This window comes from Athalia rosae, chromosome 3 (genome assembly GCF_917208135.1).
Source record: "Athalia rosae chromosome 3, iyAthRosa1.1, whole genome shotgun sequence".
In the NCBI taxonomy this organism is placed as follows: Eukaryota; Metazoa; Arthropoda; class Insecta; order Hymenoptera; family Athaliidae; genus Athalia; species Athalia rosae.
In genome coordinates, this window is record NC_064028.1 from 9,590,446 (window position 1) to 9,608,804 (window position 18,359).

Below are 18,359 nucleotides of genomic sequence, written 5' to 3' on the forward strand. Positions count from 1 at the left end.
TGGCAGATGCGGTTGAACCTTTTATTTATTTATTTATTTATTTTATTTTTTTTCTTGTTTTTCTTCCAAGCAACGTTTTGTATGTATTTCTTAAATTCGTACGAAAGTTTAACACGAGAACAAATTCGCGGGTATGATAAAAGAATGAAATAAAAATTGCCGAAAGAACTGGTCGGAATTAGAAGCGATTCGTGGTGTCCGAACATCCTATCGATGGAACTTTAGTGTCTTATTCCGGCCGCGTACCTGCATAAAAGGTTCTACGGTGTCATCGAAAAATGCGCGACTAACTAATTGCTTTATTATACCGCAACCTGCGGACGGGAATCATCTCCTCCTCTCGGGAGAAACAGTAGCTGAGCGTCGTTCGTAAATTTTTTTTTCTCTGCGGAAAGAAAAATAACAATGATAATATAACGATACTTACTCCATGCTGGACACTGTGACGACAGTGGGACGCGTGTCCGGAGCAAAGACAATGTCCGCCGATGTTTATTTCTTTAATGGAATAAAAAGCTCTCCTTTTATCTACGATCGTTTCCCCCATAGATCTCAAACCTTGAAATCTAAATCTCACAAATCTTGCCTGAGTGAATTCCTCCAGTTCGTGCGTGTGGTTCAAAGCACCTGGTCTCCCGTTCGTCAGATAAGTATGGATCTGAAAAATGAATTGAAAGTAAAAAAAAAAGTAAAGGAGAAAAATAAAAAGTAAAACGAATTAAAAAGAAATTCAATTTCGAAGGTATGCGCGTTGCGAATGCACGTGTATATCTCGAGTGAATAAGGTTAGCCGATGGTAAAGAGAACCAATGGGGTATAGGAATCGCGAAGAAGAACCATTTACGGAAGTTGAAGTCAGTAACAGTAGCGAAGCGACCGCGAATGTCTTGTTTTTCGGATCGTTTACCGCGCCCCATGTGCGCCGTAAGAGAATCCAAGTATCTCGTGATGTACCTCTGGAAATATATGTCAAAGTGTGCGGCAGGTTTAAATCGTATTTGTATTCGAGAATTGCCCCGTAACATTTTACCAAACGCTCGTGTAGTGGTGGTGGCGCGGGATCCAGCGGCCGCGGCGGCTGCAGCGGCAGCGGCAGCAGCAACGGGAGGAGGAGCAGGAGCAAGAGAGCATCAGGAATCCAGCAGTGCAGAAGATACCGAATAAGAAACTCCCCGACAATAATTGTTCGTTTTCCCATAGCCTCTCTTAAGAACCGTGATCTCAACTTCACCAACACCCCGGTAATTAAATAATGAAAATGTGTTGCGTCCGTGTTCCCGTGTAATACCCGCGAACGTCCCGAGAAATCCTCCGACTCATCCGACTACATCGGAAACCGTTCGCTCAATTTGTTCGCGATTATAAAAATAAAAAAATAACCGAGTTCGCCAACTGGATACATGTACGTACGTGTGTACGAGGCACTGAAATTATATCGCCGCGCCGCGCCGCTCCTATTGCTCTAGTCTCTCTTACATGTACGTATTTATGTATAATGTACTTTATTTTTTGATAAATAAAATAATAAAACGAACACTCCACCGAACCGCGAGATCGAAGCGTAGCCGCTGCGGTGCGCGTAGGTGTAGGTGAACGTTCACGAGGTAAACCAACACGAAGAAATTTATACGGCAAAACAAACGCTCGATCCGCAAGTTTTGCAACCATTTACGGAGATTCCCTTCTAAGGGCACCTCTACCTCCGATTTCTGCAGACCTCTGCACAATCGGCTTCAGACTGTTTCTCAACTTTCCGCCAAGTTTCAGTCGCAATTTGTTCCCGTCTTTGTCCTTTGATCGAAATGCAGGAGAAAATGCAAGTTGGCAATTAGCTGCTCCTTCATCGCGGATCTAATTCCATTAGATCTCGCCACACCCCGCGTTGTGTTCGTTTTCGCCGTTATTATTACAGATCCAATTAGCGTATTTCGGTTGAGAAAAGTTTCCTACAGTTTTAATAATAACTCGTATCGCGGATAGTTATACGGATAGAGCGTGCGGAAGGGTAATTTAGGTAATTGAAATTACTACGACGACGACGTTGTAAGTTTATTTCATACGAGCGACTCACGCGGTGCGTATAGCAAAGGCAATTATCAAGAACTTAGAGAGGACTGACCAAGTATGGTCAGTTTCCAGCACCAAAAGAACCGAGCGATTAGGATCCAGGTATAATAAAAGTACATAGAAAATCCCGACGTAAATAGGCTACATAATCGCTGGACTTGTCACTCGCTCGGCGCTCGACCTGCTGGATGCAATTTACACGCGGTCAGTCAACCCGGTCGAGCGGAAAACAAACAAAAAAAAACAAACAGAAAAAAAAAACAAGTTGTACTTCAAAAATATATTTATTATTTTTTCTCTCCACCGAATGAATGTAATTTATCTATTTTTATCAATTACCTCGCCATTTTCCATCGGTGTAGCTCGAGAGTACATGCTGGTGCAGACGACTTCGTCGTCGCTAATGTACGTCGGTTTTCCTCGTACCGGAGGTACGGAGTATCGGGTCCAACACTCCTCGTCCGTAGGCGCGTAATATTGCCAGGGTGAAAAATTGTTGCCATCCAATGATCGCTCCAGTATCCAGGCGGCCGGTCGCGGCGAATTCGCCGACTTTATGATAACGTAGGCGATTTGGTAGACCTGGTGGGAAAAAAAAAAAACAATGAACGGAAGATGAAGGGGGTTGTTCGTTGAAATGCGGGGGGGAGAGAGACCCCGACAAAATCTAACGATAGGTATAGGTATATATACGAAGTATATTGTAATGAGGAAGGAGAGTACGTGAAGGAAAGAAAAAAAAAACTGAATACGTAAGAAGGAGGAAGAATCGGTAAATAATTGGAGCTACATCCGAGCGGTTCCTAATCGAGATATGGGATGCGGTATATAAAATGACTTTTGGTGGCTCGATCCTTACATGGTTCGGATGACGCGCGTTGTTCACGGCGATTATGTGCCACGGTGAGTCGGTCGAGTGAACCCCCCTCGACATTGAATGCGGTGAAAAATAGTTCTCCCGACTCTTAAGACCGACTGTGATATTCGAGAGATTTGAGAACGGCAGTCCCTCGTATGTACTATACTATACTATACATGTATGTACGTGTGCGTGCATCGTGAGATTTCGTCGCTTTCGCTGCACTAACCTCCGACAATGTTTAATGCGAGTTGTCATGCAGTCTCGGAGTCGACTCGATCCGAAGTCTGCCGTTCCCCTACTCCGAAATAAGAGAAATAAAAATGAAAATAAAATAAAATACACTTCGCGGGGTAGTTGGACTAAGAATAAAACGAGCCAAAACAATATCGCTCTCGGATGTACTGCAGGGGGTGCAGAACGTTCAAACGTTTTGCCTGACCAAAAAAAAAAAAAAAAAAGTCACAGTCGGCTAGCACGTGCGTCCTGTGTAAATATTTAAACTGGTAGGAAGCACGTGGATTTTGAAAACACCCTTGTGATTTCATCTCATTTTTTTCTACATCCTCTTCTCTTTGTTTTTTTTTTTTTTTTTTCCTCTTTTCGTTCATCGTACTACAGAAATAAAATTACAGTGTACAACGTACAGAAAACGACGGGGTGATCTTTTACAGGTACAGCCGCCATTTTTAACGAACGCATAAACAATTGAGGTCTAATAAAATCCCACGGGACATTTTTCCCCGTTGAGAATGGATTATTTGCGGTTTCGTCGGGGATATAAGAAAAAAAAAAGAAGGAAGAAAAACAAAAAATCTTTTATGTATTCTCTCGCCCATCGTTCTTCTTCTTCCATTGTTATTTTTTTTTGTTTGTTTTGTTTTTTTTTCGTTTTTTTTTTATCTTTATTTCATTTCTCCGGTTAGGATTCGTTCGCGTTTCGTTTCGCATCGGATCGTGAGCGAGCGAGCGAGCGAGCGGTTACTTTAGCGAGTTCCATGGGACCGTGGCAATCATCATTCCATTCTAAATACGGAGTGTTTCCTTTACTCTGGATCGAGCCGATCTTACATGGCCTGTCACACGATTTGAGAAGGTCCTCCAACTGGAACGTATCCGACACCAAAAATCAAGGATAATTCGAGTCGCCGAGTAACCCTTCCGTTCCGAAACCGAGTGAAGAAGAAGAAAAAGAGAAAAAAAAACAAAACAAAAGTAATTAAAATGAAAAACAGAGCATCGTTTTCAGCTGGTAATAATTCGTCCGCAGAAACGAGCGACTTATCGCGACGGTTCTTCTGTCCCGAAATCGATCTTTTCCCCATCGAGTTCTCGGGATACACGAGTAACCCGAGAATTGATTCCTCTGAAACACCATAACTATAAGTAAGTTTCATATATTATATCCCTTGTGGCATTCCGATCATGTGCTGTTCATCGCATAACTTCACGAGTACGATGTGTACATATATATATATATACATATATACCATCGAGACAAGATATATTTCTCTCCGTAGCATTTAATAGCTGACCACCGTCTCTACCCTAAAAGGATCGGAAGAAGCATCGGATCCATGTCGTTTTGACGGACAAATGATAGTCACGGTGACGTACATGAGACGCGAATATTGATCGTACAAATTCAACCGCCCCTACGAATCGAAGTTTCATAACTGCGGCTGAATCGAAACGTCAAATATGTATTTCATGTTTGTTGTTGTTGTTGTTGCTCTTCATTCCGTTCAACTGTACAGCGAATGGTGTATGTAGGTACATACTATACTCGATGCTCGAACAGGGTGAACCAAAAAGAAATTGAAAAAAAAAAATAAAAAAAAAAAAAAAAAGAAGGAAAAGCGAAGTTGACAAAAAAAGACCTTTATAGTTCGCTGCTTCTTTCTGGTTTCAGTGCGGTGGATCGGCGCGTTTCCTTTTACGGTATCAAAAGATAGCGATGTATACGACGATGGTAATTTATTAGTAGCCACCCTTAGCGGCGGTCTACCTTGGTGGAGATCGCACCGCTTTTATACATACTCTCGTTGCGGTTTCCATGTGTAGTAAAATCCTCATGCAGAAGCTTTTACACACACATATATATATACACACGTTCGTGATTTTGCTCGTTCTCGAGTGTTCACTGGAACACGCGGTACGTACCGTACGTACGTACGTACGTAGGTGAACTAAAGCAGGTATTACCTTAACGGGAGATATCGCTCGTGAGAACTTTGATAATATACATATAGAGCAAGGTGGAGTGAAACTGGAAAAAATAATTCGTTGACCAGATATATTTGGGAATACATTTCGGTATCCGAAGGGAGAAGGTGAGTGCGCGATAGGCTCTTCTCGTTATTCTTCAACTTTTCGGTGCAGGAATAAACCAATCTACAATATCGCGTCGTTTTAATCTTAATACCGAATGTTTGACACGCCGCATGATCACATCAAGACTTCGTATCATCGTTTGTATCTGTGTAACGACGGACGACGAGTCACGCGACGATGAAAATAACCGGAGTTTATCGGAGCTCGATAATCGGATTAACATTTTACGTATTACACCTACACGTAAATATATATATACATATATGTCGAACACGTGCGTGTACACTCTCTTGTAACATAATCTGAAAGTACACGCATATACACACGACGCATCACTTTGATTTTCGTTTCGTACGAATTTCAATTTTCGTTGTTTTTTTTTTCTCTCAATCCCCCGACATTTTTCGTACGCGTGAATATCGAAGTTTCCCAAAGAATCACGCGGAATTTCACTCGGCGGTGAGGGGGATATTTTTTACTTCTCCCCACCGGACGCCAAAAAATGTCAGCGAACGATTATACGTATAATCGCAGATAGTCGTGTAGAGTAAAATCCTGAATGAATTAGCGGTATACCACCTAAGTCTGGATGACCGGATACTTCGAGTAGGTAGCATCGGAGATGATGATGATGCTGCATCTGCTAGGTATAGCGCGGTGTACATGACTACCTCGTATTTATAGACTTTCTCAAGTCACTATAGTACACGTTGTATATAGTGTACGTTTATATACGTATAACTGCCGGTTATATGTACGGTACAGTGTAACATGGCTATAGCCGCTGCACAACGGGGAGTGTAAAGAAAGACAAGCAAATGCTTCTTCTTCAGCAACGTCGGATGGATTAACTCGTTTCTTTTTATTCATTTCGTGTCTCATCTTTTCCTCCAAAAACTGCAACGCGGTATATTACGTTGCGGAGGTCCCAAACAGACGATTCCATAATTACAGAAGTCGACGTTGGACCGCGTCAACTTTTTAATCACCACCCAGTTTTGTTTCTTTTTCAAAAATATTTCGTCACCAAGTATTTCATCTCGACGACCCCAGGGAATGATCCCGCAATTTTTGAAGGTCGTCGAAAAAATTTGTAGAAACGATTTCAACTAGTTGGGTGAAATTTTTAGACTTTTTCCTTCATTTCTTTTTCTCGTCCTTTTTCGTAGCAGAGATCGAAAATCGTGAATTACAGAGGCAGTTTAACCGAGGCTGCGTTTCCAGACAGACAAACGTAAGGACAGGAGATTCGTGCGACTGTATGCGATGTGGACACGAACCGTCTAAACTGGAGTTGGATTTAGAACCGCCGCGAAGTCTGCTTTGCACGGTGCCATGAAACTGAAAGTTTTAAAGACTGTGACTGACTGAGCGTTTTGAACTCCGGCCAACGTTATAATAGATAGAACCGGATAACCCGTTGGTGTTCCACCGCGCGTATTCCCCGAAAGCGGATACTGTGCACTCTTTGCGAGCGTGAAGTAAAAAAAAAAAACAAAAACAAAAAACAAAAGCAATACGAGATCAAACTTACTACATGAATGAAAACCTCATTGGATGAGATTAGTTTTCTATGCAAAAAAAAGCAAAGTCTCGGAGTCTCTCGCGGCGAATAATAATTCGACCACCCAAAATACATAATCTGAACTTGCACGTTGTGGCCGAGGAAAAAAATTGCCCGCCTTTTTGCACGCGACACGTACAACGAAAAATTATTACGAAAGAGAAATTTAACGAGGCTATCATTCTTGCGGTATTTGAGGACCCGCAAAATCTGCACCTCTTACATTAAACGCGCCTTGCATTCGTGTGTGTGTTCAGGTGAACATATCATTGCGGTAAAGTAATTGCCTGACTGCAGTGCTCGTGCTGTCAGGGAAAAAGAGGAAATGGTTCGTAAAATAAAAGTATATATACAGGTATATATATATATTCGTACATGGATTCGCGAGTGTCTATGTGCATCGAATAAGAAAGAGAGAGAGAGAGAGAGATAGAGACCGCGGAGAGTATGGCGTGGGCACTTTGTAATACGATTTTTTGTTGACCTCCCTGAGTCGCGCTCAAAGTTCCATTGTTCCAGGTCTCTCGCGGGAAGACGTAGGTTACATACGTGTACGTAGATATATATATGTATATATATATCTATACGGACGCGATATGGACCATAAAAATCTACGCCGACGCTCTCAAATAATGTACGTACGGAAGCATCTCCTTCGTAGCTGGGTTGCACAGCCGCGGTGAAATTCAAGAGGATTTTATTAGTCTAGATTACGTTGTATAGACCGGTTGAAGAAAAAGCGGTACAAAAATTTTTTTCATCCTCTCATAATATCGCTCGTCGAGGTTTTCAGTTCTTCTTTCTTTCGTGACCGCCATAACCGAAAAACAAATGCACTCTCGAAAATTCGTTCTCCTTAATTCAATATCATCTCGCCATTCGTCTTCGATTCTTTCCAACGTCAATTACACGCGCCTGTACAAAGAAGGACGAAGAGAACTAGGGGTAAAAAAAATTGAAACCTTGATAAGGGATACGGCGGTAGAATTCCCACGGTAACTGGTAATAATAATTACATCTGAGCAGGGCAGCGTCAGCGGCAGAAGGCTCTTCGGTGTAGAAAAAAAATTTTTCCTTTCTTTTTTCTTTTTTTTCTCTCTCTCTCTCTTTTCTTCATCTATTCCAAAGGACGCGACTCTAGACTCCACTCGTCAAGTTATCTCTCAAGTGTAAAGGTATGTACGTGCGAGGTGCATATAAGTATAAAAGTAGGTACTTTCATACCTAGAAGAAAATACGGTGACTCTGTATGGTGTGGTCGGGTATCAGCGCGCGTCTTCAGAGGCTGAATCCGAAGACGGAGAATAAGAAAAAGAGAATGAGAATAAAAAAAAGGAGGATGAAGAGGATGAAAGTCTTGCGCGTTCACATGCGTGTAAATGGATGATTACCCTTATGGGTTATACCATACTTTATAATACGTTGAATATGAGTACGCGTGAATAATAAAACGCGTTGCATTAAACCATGACAGTTTATCATCATTATCATCGTCGTAATCATTACGTGTTTTTTTTTGTTTCCTTCGTTTTCACTTTTTTCTCACATTCGTTCTTATTATTCTCTGGAAAGCTGGCTCGGATCTTCATGCGAAGATAAAACGTACGATGGAGATAACGGATAACCAGATCGCGCACGTCGATCGACGATCGGTGATCAATGATACATCGATGAAAAATGAGTGAACTTTAACGGTTTTTCTGTTAATATTACCCAAGGAAAGGTGAACGATCTTTATACGATCGTGAAATCGGATTGGAATAAGACTTTTATACAAATCACCTGCAGCTGCAGATGAACGCGAAAGATATTATACATACATACATACGTGTGCATGAAGTCGAGAATCCTTGCTTATTTGCAGTAAAACGTACGGCCGCGAGATGCGGCGTTCTAATATTCCATAAAAGGTAATACCTTCTGGATAATAACGAACATCGGAGTATATAAGTAGGTAATTCGAGAAGTGAAGAATTTAAACGAGTTAACTTTCTGCCGGGTAGAAGAATTCCGTGCACAAGATTGTCCGTAAACGATTGTGACATCAAATCTATCGCTGTGCTTCTGTCATCTTTTTACGCGCAGGTACGTAAATATTTTCATACCATACCGATCGCTGACATCGGATGAGAGAAAAACGCCGGGAAAACCATTAAATCCGTGAATTCCCGCGGGGTAAAATTTGTCTGGTCCGTATATCACCCTGAATTTATTCTGTTCGAATTTTAGGACAATCAAATTTCTGATCCACGCATCGAGGTTGATAAAAAATGCGATCTTACGCAGTCAAGGAGGATTGAGAAACGAACGAGTCGATATTTCTGCTCCGAAAAGTGAAAAATAGGCGATAGTTCGATCAATTTTACAGATAGATCAATTTAACACCAAAAAATATTATCCGATTTTTGATCTTGAAATCGAAATAAAATCTGACAATGAGTCAATAAATGGCCTTTGAAATCTCCGTAAGTATAATAACGTCACATTGCTGTGTAGCGTAAGCGCGTAGTGGTAGTAAGTTGAAAAAATAGTAAGAATTGTCGAAAAGAGGATTCAACAATTTCGAGTAAAAGATTCATGACTGTGAAACTACGATATTCCATGTAATTTCTTCTTTCCTTCACAATTTAAGAAATAATCGTGTGCGGGAAAAAAATTGAATTGAATGAAAAAAAAAAAAAAACAACTATAATAATCCTACGTAATGTAGAAAAAAAAAAATAAATAATTAATCAGATAAAACAAAAACCGTGCTTTATATAATAAATAAAATAATGATGTTCATGACTATAATAATGAAGGTAATAAAATACGGTAATGACTACATTCTTGAAGTAGACTGCGGGTTTTAGGAGACGCAATTAGTGGAGTTGGTTGTTATACCGCGAAGGTCTGAGCGAGCTCTCGACCACGCCGCGGGGGATCCGAGTTCCAAGTTCCTCTCGTACCTCCGAAACATTTTTTATTTCTACCTACTTTACTTTATTTTTTCATTTCCCTCTCACCACGAGGGTTGTTTTTACATCTATCACTAAAAATTGCACAGTTCCCCCGAATCCCACCCTTTTCTTCACTTCTAATTTTCTTTTCCCTGTACTTTTCTGCAGATCTTTCTTTGCTTGTTTCTTCATTTGTGCATTATTTCATCCGCTCTCATCTTCGTGAAGTTGGGCACGACTAGAAAATCTTTCAACATCAAATAAATTAGATAATTTGGGAAAAAAATTAATTATCCCCACAAAAACGATGAAACAAAAACTAAAAAAGAGAACAATCGGTCTCCCGACTTCACACCATTTGGAGATTCCTTCTCAACATCTCGTGAGTCGCGCGCATCAATGGGAGGAAAGAAGGGGGCCTTTAGGGTCAGAAGTAGGTGTTCTTGACTTCTTAATCTGGCGGGCACCTAACAATGGAAGATTCACTTGGCAGCTAGCTGTCAAGCGGTATTAAACTGGTAAAATAAAAAAAAGGGTGGAAAAAGGGAGGGGCGGAAAACCGGGACCATAAGTCTGGGTTTGCCAGCCACCCCTCGTCCCTTCCGCCCTCTCTTTTGACGGGATATTTCATTCAACAATGGACGTATAACCATGTGGTGTATATATGTATACACTACATGTAAGCGCTTATACGTGTATATACTACGTATATTCTTCACCCCCGCATATTTGTTCGTTCTTTCGTTCCCCTTTCTTCACATGGAATCTCAGATTATAGAATCACGCTAAGCCTTTACGGTGGCTCTTTGGGCACGTGGGGAAATCGGACGGACCCCATTGTTCCCACTTCATACCGTACAATTTCGATGTAGGAATTACATGGGCGTATATAAAATTTAGAAACAGAATAAGATAAAAAAAATGTAAACTCTTTTATGACGGCAAAAAGAGGAAAATCGTACAATGTGCGTCGGAAATCATTAACGGGGTGTGAAACAATTTTCAATTATCCATGCGGATGACACGAAGTGGCTGGAATATGCGGAGGATCCGTCTGACTCGTTGTCAGTTTCTCTTGCTCTGAATCGATCGATTTCATCGCCGATTGTCGGGAGTTTTTTATCAATTCGTTTGCCACCACTCACCTGTTTTAGGTCGAGGGTGACGGTGACGTATTCGTATCGATCTCCCCTGGCGAGCGTAGGACTTTGCCACCATCTTGCGGGGTTCGAGTCGAGGGCGTGAGAAATGTTGTGTCTCTTCCCCGGATCCGGACTGTTCGGATCACAAACGGCGCACCTCGTTGATTCCGAAGGTTTGCAGAACGTCTCGGGACCCTCCTCGCCACAGGTCGCGTTCACGTAGATTTCAGCCTTGGTAGCTACGTTGAAAACCGATGGGAACAAACCACCGTTTTTCAAACTTCTACTCATGCCGTACTGACCCATATGACCTGAAACAAGTAAAGGAAAACATGAGAAACGTCGAGTGGGAAGTAAACAAGAAAAAAAAAAAGAATTCCTTTTTTTCAACCCTCTACGCCTCCCGAGTACGTGTGCGCCTAGTACACGTGGAATTTCGTATAATTAATGTCTCTCGAAATATCCGTAACTCATATTTTCAGTGAAACCGTTTTGTTATTTCAACAGCCATCAGTCAAATTCATCGTTTCAGACTCCCCAGCTCCTATGCAGATGCGAACGCAGTTTAAGTATAAGCCGGAAGTAACCGACTTGGGGGCGGCTTAGTTCAAAGTTTGGCAAATTAGGCACGCGCCAAGTAGGTATCGGCTATTTCTCCTCTCTGGGAGCTTTCTTTTTTTCACGGTTAAAAATAACCGGAGGCACGGGGTCATGAAACCTGAAGCGAAATAACTACACATTTGCTACGTCGTTATCGAACAAAAATAAAAAAAAAAAAAAGAAAACACAAAAAAATAATTATCATTTCAATCGTGAAATAGGTGTACAACCGGTCGTCTTTCAAAGATACATTACGCGTCGACGGATAGAAATAGATATCGTGACTGAAGATTTATCAGCTTGAATCGGGCGGGCACGTACGCGTTAACATATTTTTCAAAAATGAACTACAGCGGTATGTGTCATAAAAAAAAAAAAAGCGAATGAAGAAAAAACGAAAACGAAAGCGTATACGGAGTGTACCGCAGCGTACCTAATAAGACCGATTAAAATTCTATGTGGATTCCTCAAATTTGAATAATTATGTGTTACCTAATTTTAATGAATTTCGAATTCGAGGTACCAACTATATTATACGGCAACGAAATCAGAAATTGGATAAAACGAACGGTGCAGCTCATTTGTAAAGGAAACTGAACACGTAAACGATGACAAATGTTTTTTAAACAGATTTGTGGCCTTTTTTATCACATCCATTTTCGAGTTCTAGCCGCAGCTCTAGCTGGTGAATAGAATATATCGTCCGATTCGTAATACCCGCCACCACAGCCTTATACGGCACTATACAGTCCGAACGTTCGGAATAAAATGCTATACGGGAAGTTCTTCCGATCAGTACGGCCAGATTTATTGATTTTTTTTTTTTTCTTTTCTCTCTCGTACCCTTCTCCCATTCGACATCCCCTCGTTTGATCGTGATTGAATTTTGTTTTATTCTTTTCCTCCCCCCCGCCATTATCGAAGTGGAATCGGCGGAAATCGCGTAGTTTTTTTTTGGGCGACTCGGCCAGGGCGAGATAAAATAAAAAAATTCGTCGTCGCGATGTTCGGAAAAATATTTACGAGTACGATACGAGGATTGAATCTTATGATACAGACTGTGCATGCGAGAAGTTGAGAGTGAGAAGTATTTAAGTATTCCGGTATAAATATAGCAAAAACTTTGCAAAGTGCGAGAGCGCGGCCCTCCGACTGCGCGACGCATCGCTCGAGGCGTCGCGACGCCGAAAAAGCTCGCGTCGCGTGAATCATCAGCGGTTGTATATGTATACGTGCGAGCTGTCTATAAAGTGTTGGTTTTTATGTAAAAATTTCAAGGTACAAGGAATTTACGATTTTCTCGCACCCGTCGTCGTACAAAACTTCCGTTGTCAACCCGAAATGTCACGCCCACCAGAATCGTGACAACGAGTTGACGTTGGAAAAAATTAAAGTCAAGTGGAAAGAAAATAAATTTCGAAATTAAAACATTTCGAAGTAGATAATTAATCAGCGCGCTCTTGCTCGTGCAACGTAATTTATACAATAGGTACACGAAATACGCTACGACATCGATGAATTGAAAAAATGAAATATTAATACACGGGACACGCAGACGCCCGAGTGTAGCTGCGGTTGATTTTTTCTTCGCTTTGCTTCCTTTACTTTTTTCAATTTTTTTTTTTTTTTTTTATTCCTCTCCACACACGGGCCCCCAGGGTATGAAAATTAATGATCCGTACGCGAGGAATACGACTCTATATTACAACCGACTCGGGTATTATGATATAGCCGTTTAAATTTTTTCGTTCTATCCTCATTACCGAAATTTGTTCCGATCGGTTTATTTGATTTTCGCTGCACCCCGATATGCCAGCGAGCGTGTAGACATTACGCATGAAATATTATGTAGATTTTGCTTCCGTTCTCGTTTCACTTCGTAACGTCTTCCCCACTTCGTTACGTGTTAACTCATTTCTATCGATTTTTCTTTCGTCCTTTTTTTTCCCCTCCGTTTCGATCCCGAAGTTCACCGTCGCACGATACCTCCTCTCGCGTGCTGCGATGGGCGATCGAAACTTCTCGTTAAAATCGTACAGATGCCAGTGTCGATGTTGATGTTGCTGCTGATGATGCTGCACCGACAATTTCATGCTGCACGCACCCGTCGCAATACACGCTTTTAACGATTATTAGACCGGTTCAAAAAAAGAAAAAAAAAAAAAACAACAACAACAAAAAAAAAATAGTGGCAACAAAAATTACCTCACAACTATAAGATCTTGATGAGCGACCGAAATTCATAATTCGAGCACTAAATTGCGAAGGGGAAGCGAAAATCCTAATTCAATTCCTCCGAGCGTTCGTTTTTTTTTCACGTTCGCCAGGATTTGAGGTTTTTTTTTTTTTGTTTTTTATTCTTTCATTTCGCAGCAGCAGCAGCATGTGAGCTGCGGGCTGCACGTAATCGTCAATCATCATTTAACAGGTTATCGCGCCTCTCTTGTGGAACTCTCTTCGCATCTCGGGGCGAAGAAGAACAAGAGAAGCAAAAGGAGAAAGAAGAGAAACTGGAGAGGAGAAAAGAAAAAAATGAAGAAGGGAATAAAAAAAAAAAGGGGATAAGGATCGAGGAGGATCAGGTGGAAAAGGAGAAGCGCGATCGAGCGTATAGGTATACGTAGTACGTCGTCCTGCAGCATGTGACCGGTGATTATCGGCGGTCAGCTGATTACAAGGTTCCCGTTCCGCATCAGGGGGGTGGGGGGGGGTTAAATTTTCCCTGAGACGACCCGACCCCGATAACTATACATGTATATATACACGGACTAGTTATCCCACATCGAATCAAGGATCTAAACGAGATGCGGTATAAATGCAATGATCGAGGAGCGACGTATTCGCGCGGTACAGGGGTCGCCCCTGCATTCGTGCAACGTGATCAAACAATATCTGCAAATTATCCCGTAGTTTGTTCACCGAAATTCTTTCGTTTTAGAAAAATGTAGATACCACCTCGACCCCTCTTCTTTGTATTTTTTCGTGACCGCTACAGATTTGGAAATGGTTTTCATTTTTTTTTTTTTTTGTTTTTTTTTTTTTTTTTCTTCATTTAATCTAATCTTTGGTTTTCCGGTCGACTTCGGGGAACGGAAATTTATTTCGGTTGGAAAACTTTTCACTCCGCGGAACATCGTTCTTGAAAGAGAAAGATCCTCACGCTCTTCGAACGAAAAAAAGGCCCCATTACACACATGTATATATGGAAGAAACTCCGAGAGTCGTTACAAAGCGATTATCAGCGTCGTCCTGCTTTGCTTAGTCTAAAAGTCGAGCTAAACCTATTTAAAAATAGCTAAAATGTACCTCCGAGAATTATTACGCTGCGGTATATTAACGGCTCGAGTCGACCCTTCGTGAAATTATAATCGCATCTAGAAACACTAATTTTTCAAACATTTATGATCCACTCGGGATTTATTTGTCCACAAAACTTACGGATTTTTTCGTTCGGATTATTTGTATAAATTTTGGTAGCCATCTCGATTTTTCAAAATCGTTTCAACGATCCACATATATAGCTGCTGTAGAACAAGGAAATGAAAGTTCGAAAAAAAAGCGGTCCAAAGAATCAAAAAAAAAAAATATGCCCTCATAATGACGTTAAAATGCGGTCATACAGACGAAGAAGAGAAAAAAGATAACCGGTAAAAAATTCCAGTGTTCCGCTGCAACTATATACGACAAAAATGATCGTAAAGTCGTGCCTAAGAAGTAAGAAAAAAAAAGGACATTCACACAAAAAAAAAAAAATGATAAACGATACCCATTGGGGATAGGAAGTCCCAAAGACCTTAAATTATGTTTAAGTGCCGTCTATTACAACCTCATGCAGATAGGAAGGTTCTCTAGCTCCTTTGGTGTCCTTTGGAAGCAAAAAGTATCTGGACATGGATAATTTCCGCCACTAATTAATTATTTCCAGTCTCAATTGCTCTAGAATTCTTCGCGTTTCAGTTTACATTAAGCCGATCGGATCGTTACGCCGCGGCGTCAAAGACTTAAATAGAAGGAGACGACCGAGTTGCAGAAAAAAAAAAAAAACAAATAAAATAAATAAGTAAGGGGATGGAATCAAAAAAACAAAAAGAGTAAAAAATGAATTTTAACTGCGTTCAGTTTCGTTCCTCTTCTTTCCCTCCGTCCTCTTATCGGCATGAGAACCGCTCGTTACTCGTTACACGTTACGCATATTATACGTTTATGCTAGTTGCGCAGTAACATTTTCCGCTATGTATACGTGCATTGTACATGGTAAATGTACGTACCAGTTCGACACCGCGTATGTACGTGCAACGGATTATATACATGTACCCATATACTTATAGGCATATATACCGGCGGTGGTGAACTTCGTAGTCTTATCTAAAGAATGCAATCAACCCCACGCATTGCCGACAGGGCTTTCTTCCTCCTCCTCCTTCTTCTTCTTTTTTTTCTCAGTTTTCTTTTTTTTTTCCTGTTTTTCACTCTTCTGCCCTTTTTCTCGTAATTTCTACTCGCGCTATATATCCTCAAAGATTTTTACCTGCGCTGCGGCACTATAGCTGGCCGCAGGTGGTCCCTGTACCATAAAATATCGGAAGAGAAGACCTATACCGAAACGGTTGGAAGAATTCGGACCCAGCGGTCCTTTCGATTTTCCATTTTCGTTTTTTGTTTTTCGTTTTCTCTTCTCCTCGCCGCGATTTTACTCTCCCGTCCAATTCATTTACATTAGTTTCAATTTACGTGGAAAAGAAATTTTCAAAGATCACGTCGTCGTACCGATCAAATATGGAGCATATCGAGAGGGCGATGAAATAAAGCTGAAAATCAATCTTTCGAAAATTCGACTCATCGATCTTTTTTCGAAATCGTCAGAGAAAGCTGCGGCAGTTGCAAATAAAAGCAACTCGCACGTGCCGCAGTTTGCGTTGCAAATGTTTAATTTACGGTCATGTGTGAAATTCCGTATGTCTGGATTTACATACCTTCGGAGCAGAGGAAGTATAATTCGCGTAAATCAGATGCCTCGATTGTGGGCTTTCACGAGTAGATGAAAAAAAAAAAAAAAAAAGCCGCAGGTGACGCTGAACACGCGGTGTCAAAGATACTCTGATTCGATTTTTTGTTAACGACGGAAAACGTGTTTGAAAAATGTTGCACGCATCGTACGTACAACCTACAATGAATAATTAAAAGTTCGGAAGCTATTTACCAAACACGTACCAAGTAACCCTACGCATATTACATTACGTATGTTCTTCGAATCTATAATTGATCTTCCCAACGAGCAATGAGTGTATACATAAATAATCATCGATCTGTTAGCAGAATAAATAACTCGATTAATCTTCGGTGAAGAGATGATCGATAACGTAGGCCCATATATAAATTACGTTAGTCTCGTATGTAACATATATATATATGTGAATAAATAAATGCCGTGCATATTGTACGTTACACCGATACGCGGGCATCGAGCAACACGTGAATATTATATGTTACGTATCACTTCCGACATGTAACGTATTATTACATTGCCCATACACGCGGGTATAATAATAATTAATTTAAAAGAATAAAAATACCCGTAATAATCAACGATGCGAATAATGTCCACGGTCATTATACCTATCCACATTACGTCGCGTAGGTATCTATGTAATACATAAAGTGTCAGATGAGTAAATATATAGGTCATTCGCCGCGCATACGACGTGCGTAGATGCGTGTATCACAGGTATATGTACGTACATATGATATTTTCGAGATCACTTGAACTTGAGATCGTATAACGAATCCCTTAGCCTCTTTCTTTCGGACTGACGGTTACGTACGTACATTTTACGTAAGATCATATATCATATTTCTCCACGTACGCGTCGATCTCCTCGGTGCAGCTATCGGTGCAACGATTTTATATACATATATACGTACATGCATAATAACTGCATGTACGTTGCCCGGCTCGATAAAGCATTTATTTATCGGACTGTGTATATACCTATACATATATATATATATGTGTATTCGCATGGCTGTATGTACGTGCATATAATATGACTTAAGGGTCCATATTATGCCTTGTATATAACTTGTAAACGACTTTCGGATCGTGTTTCGGACAAGTTATTACACCCTATTCTACATACATACGTACAAATCTATGTACGCACATACACGTGCGCTTATCCGCGTACCCGAAGGTATACCTATATATACACGTATAACATCGATCGATTTCTCGTGTAGTACAATATGCCTATGATATATATTTCTTTACACAATCGATAAATTACGCGATCGGGAGTATCGATATAGTTAGTTGGAAGGAGAACGAATGTAAAAATGAAGAGAGAAAATTTTCGTTTCATTTTTTACCTCTGAATTTTACGTGCGCCGTTATTAAATTCCTCTGATTCTCCATTCTTTTTTCATGCGTTATTTATTATGCTTTTTCTTCCAAGTTTATTTATCAGGGAAAGGGGGGGGGACTATCTACATTCAAAATCCTATATATGCGTATTATACATTTTTCCAAGGGCTTCGCGCGGTCGTCCACTCGCAGCTTCTTCCTTTACTTCTACTTCTACTTATTCTTCTTCTTTTTCTCGGGGCCCCACACGACGTCGTTATACGTTTACCCCGACTGACTGACCACCCTTATAAGGTTATATACAACATTCTACACGTGTATAGAAGATACCCGTAAGGAATTACATATAACAAAACAAATAACGTACGCCTAGGTACAGCGAACGTATATTACAACGTCGATTTCTCAACGCGTAATAGGCAAAATACCCATACCCACAGCTGGCAAAGTATATCGCAGAATTTATTCCTCGTTGCGGATGACACGGCGTATG

General features: G+C 40.8%; 1 protein-coding gene across 1 annotated transcript in view; it reads right to left on the reverse strand.

Annotated features, from left to right (window-relative positions):
• Nucleotides 1-18,359, reverse strand: part of LOC105683338 (laminin subunit alpha-1) — a 63,503-nt gene that overhangs the window by 37,710 nt on the left and 7,434 nt on the right. Inside the window, exons 2-4 of the mRNA XM_048653018.1 lie at nt 10,909-11,216; nt 2,407-2,649; nt 428-658 (exon numbers count right to left, since the gene is read on the reverse strand). Coding sequence (XP_048508975.1) covers nt 428-658; nt 2,407-2,649; nt 10,909-11,216 — 782 coding nt within the window. The remainder of the gene's footprint in view (nt 1-427; nt 659-2,406; nt 2,650-10,908; nt 11,217-18,359) is intronic.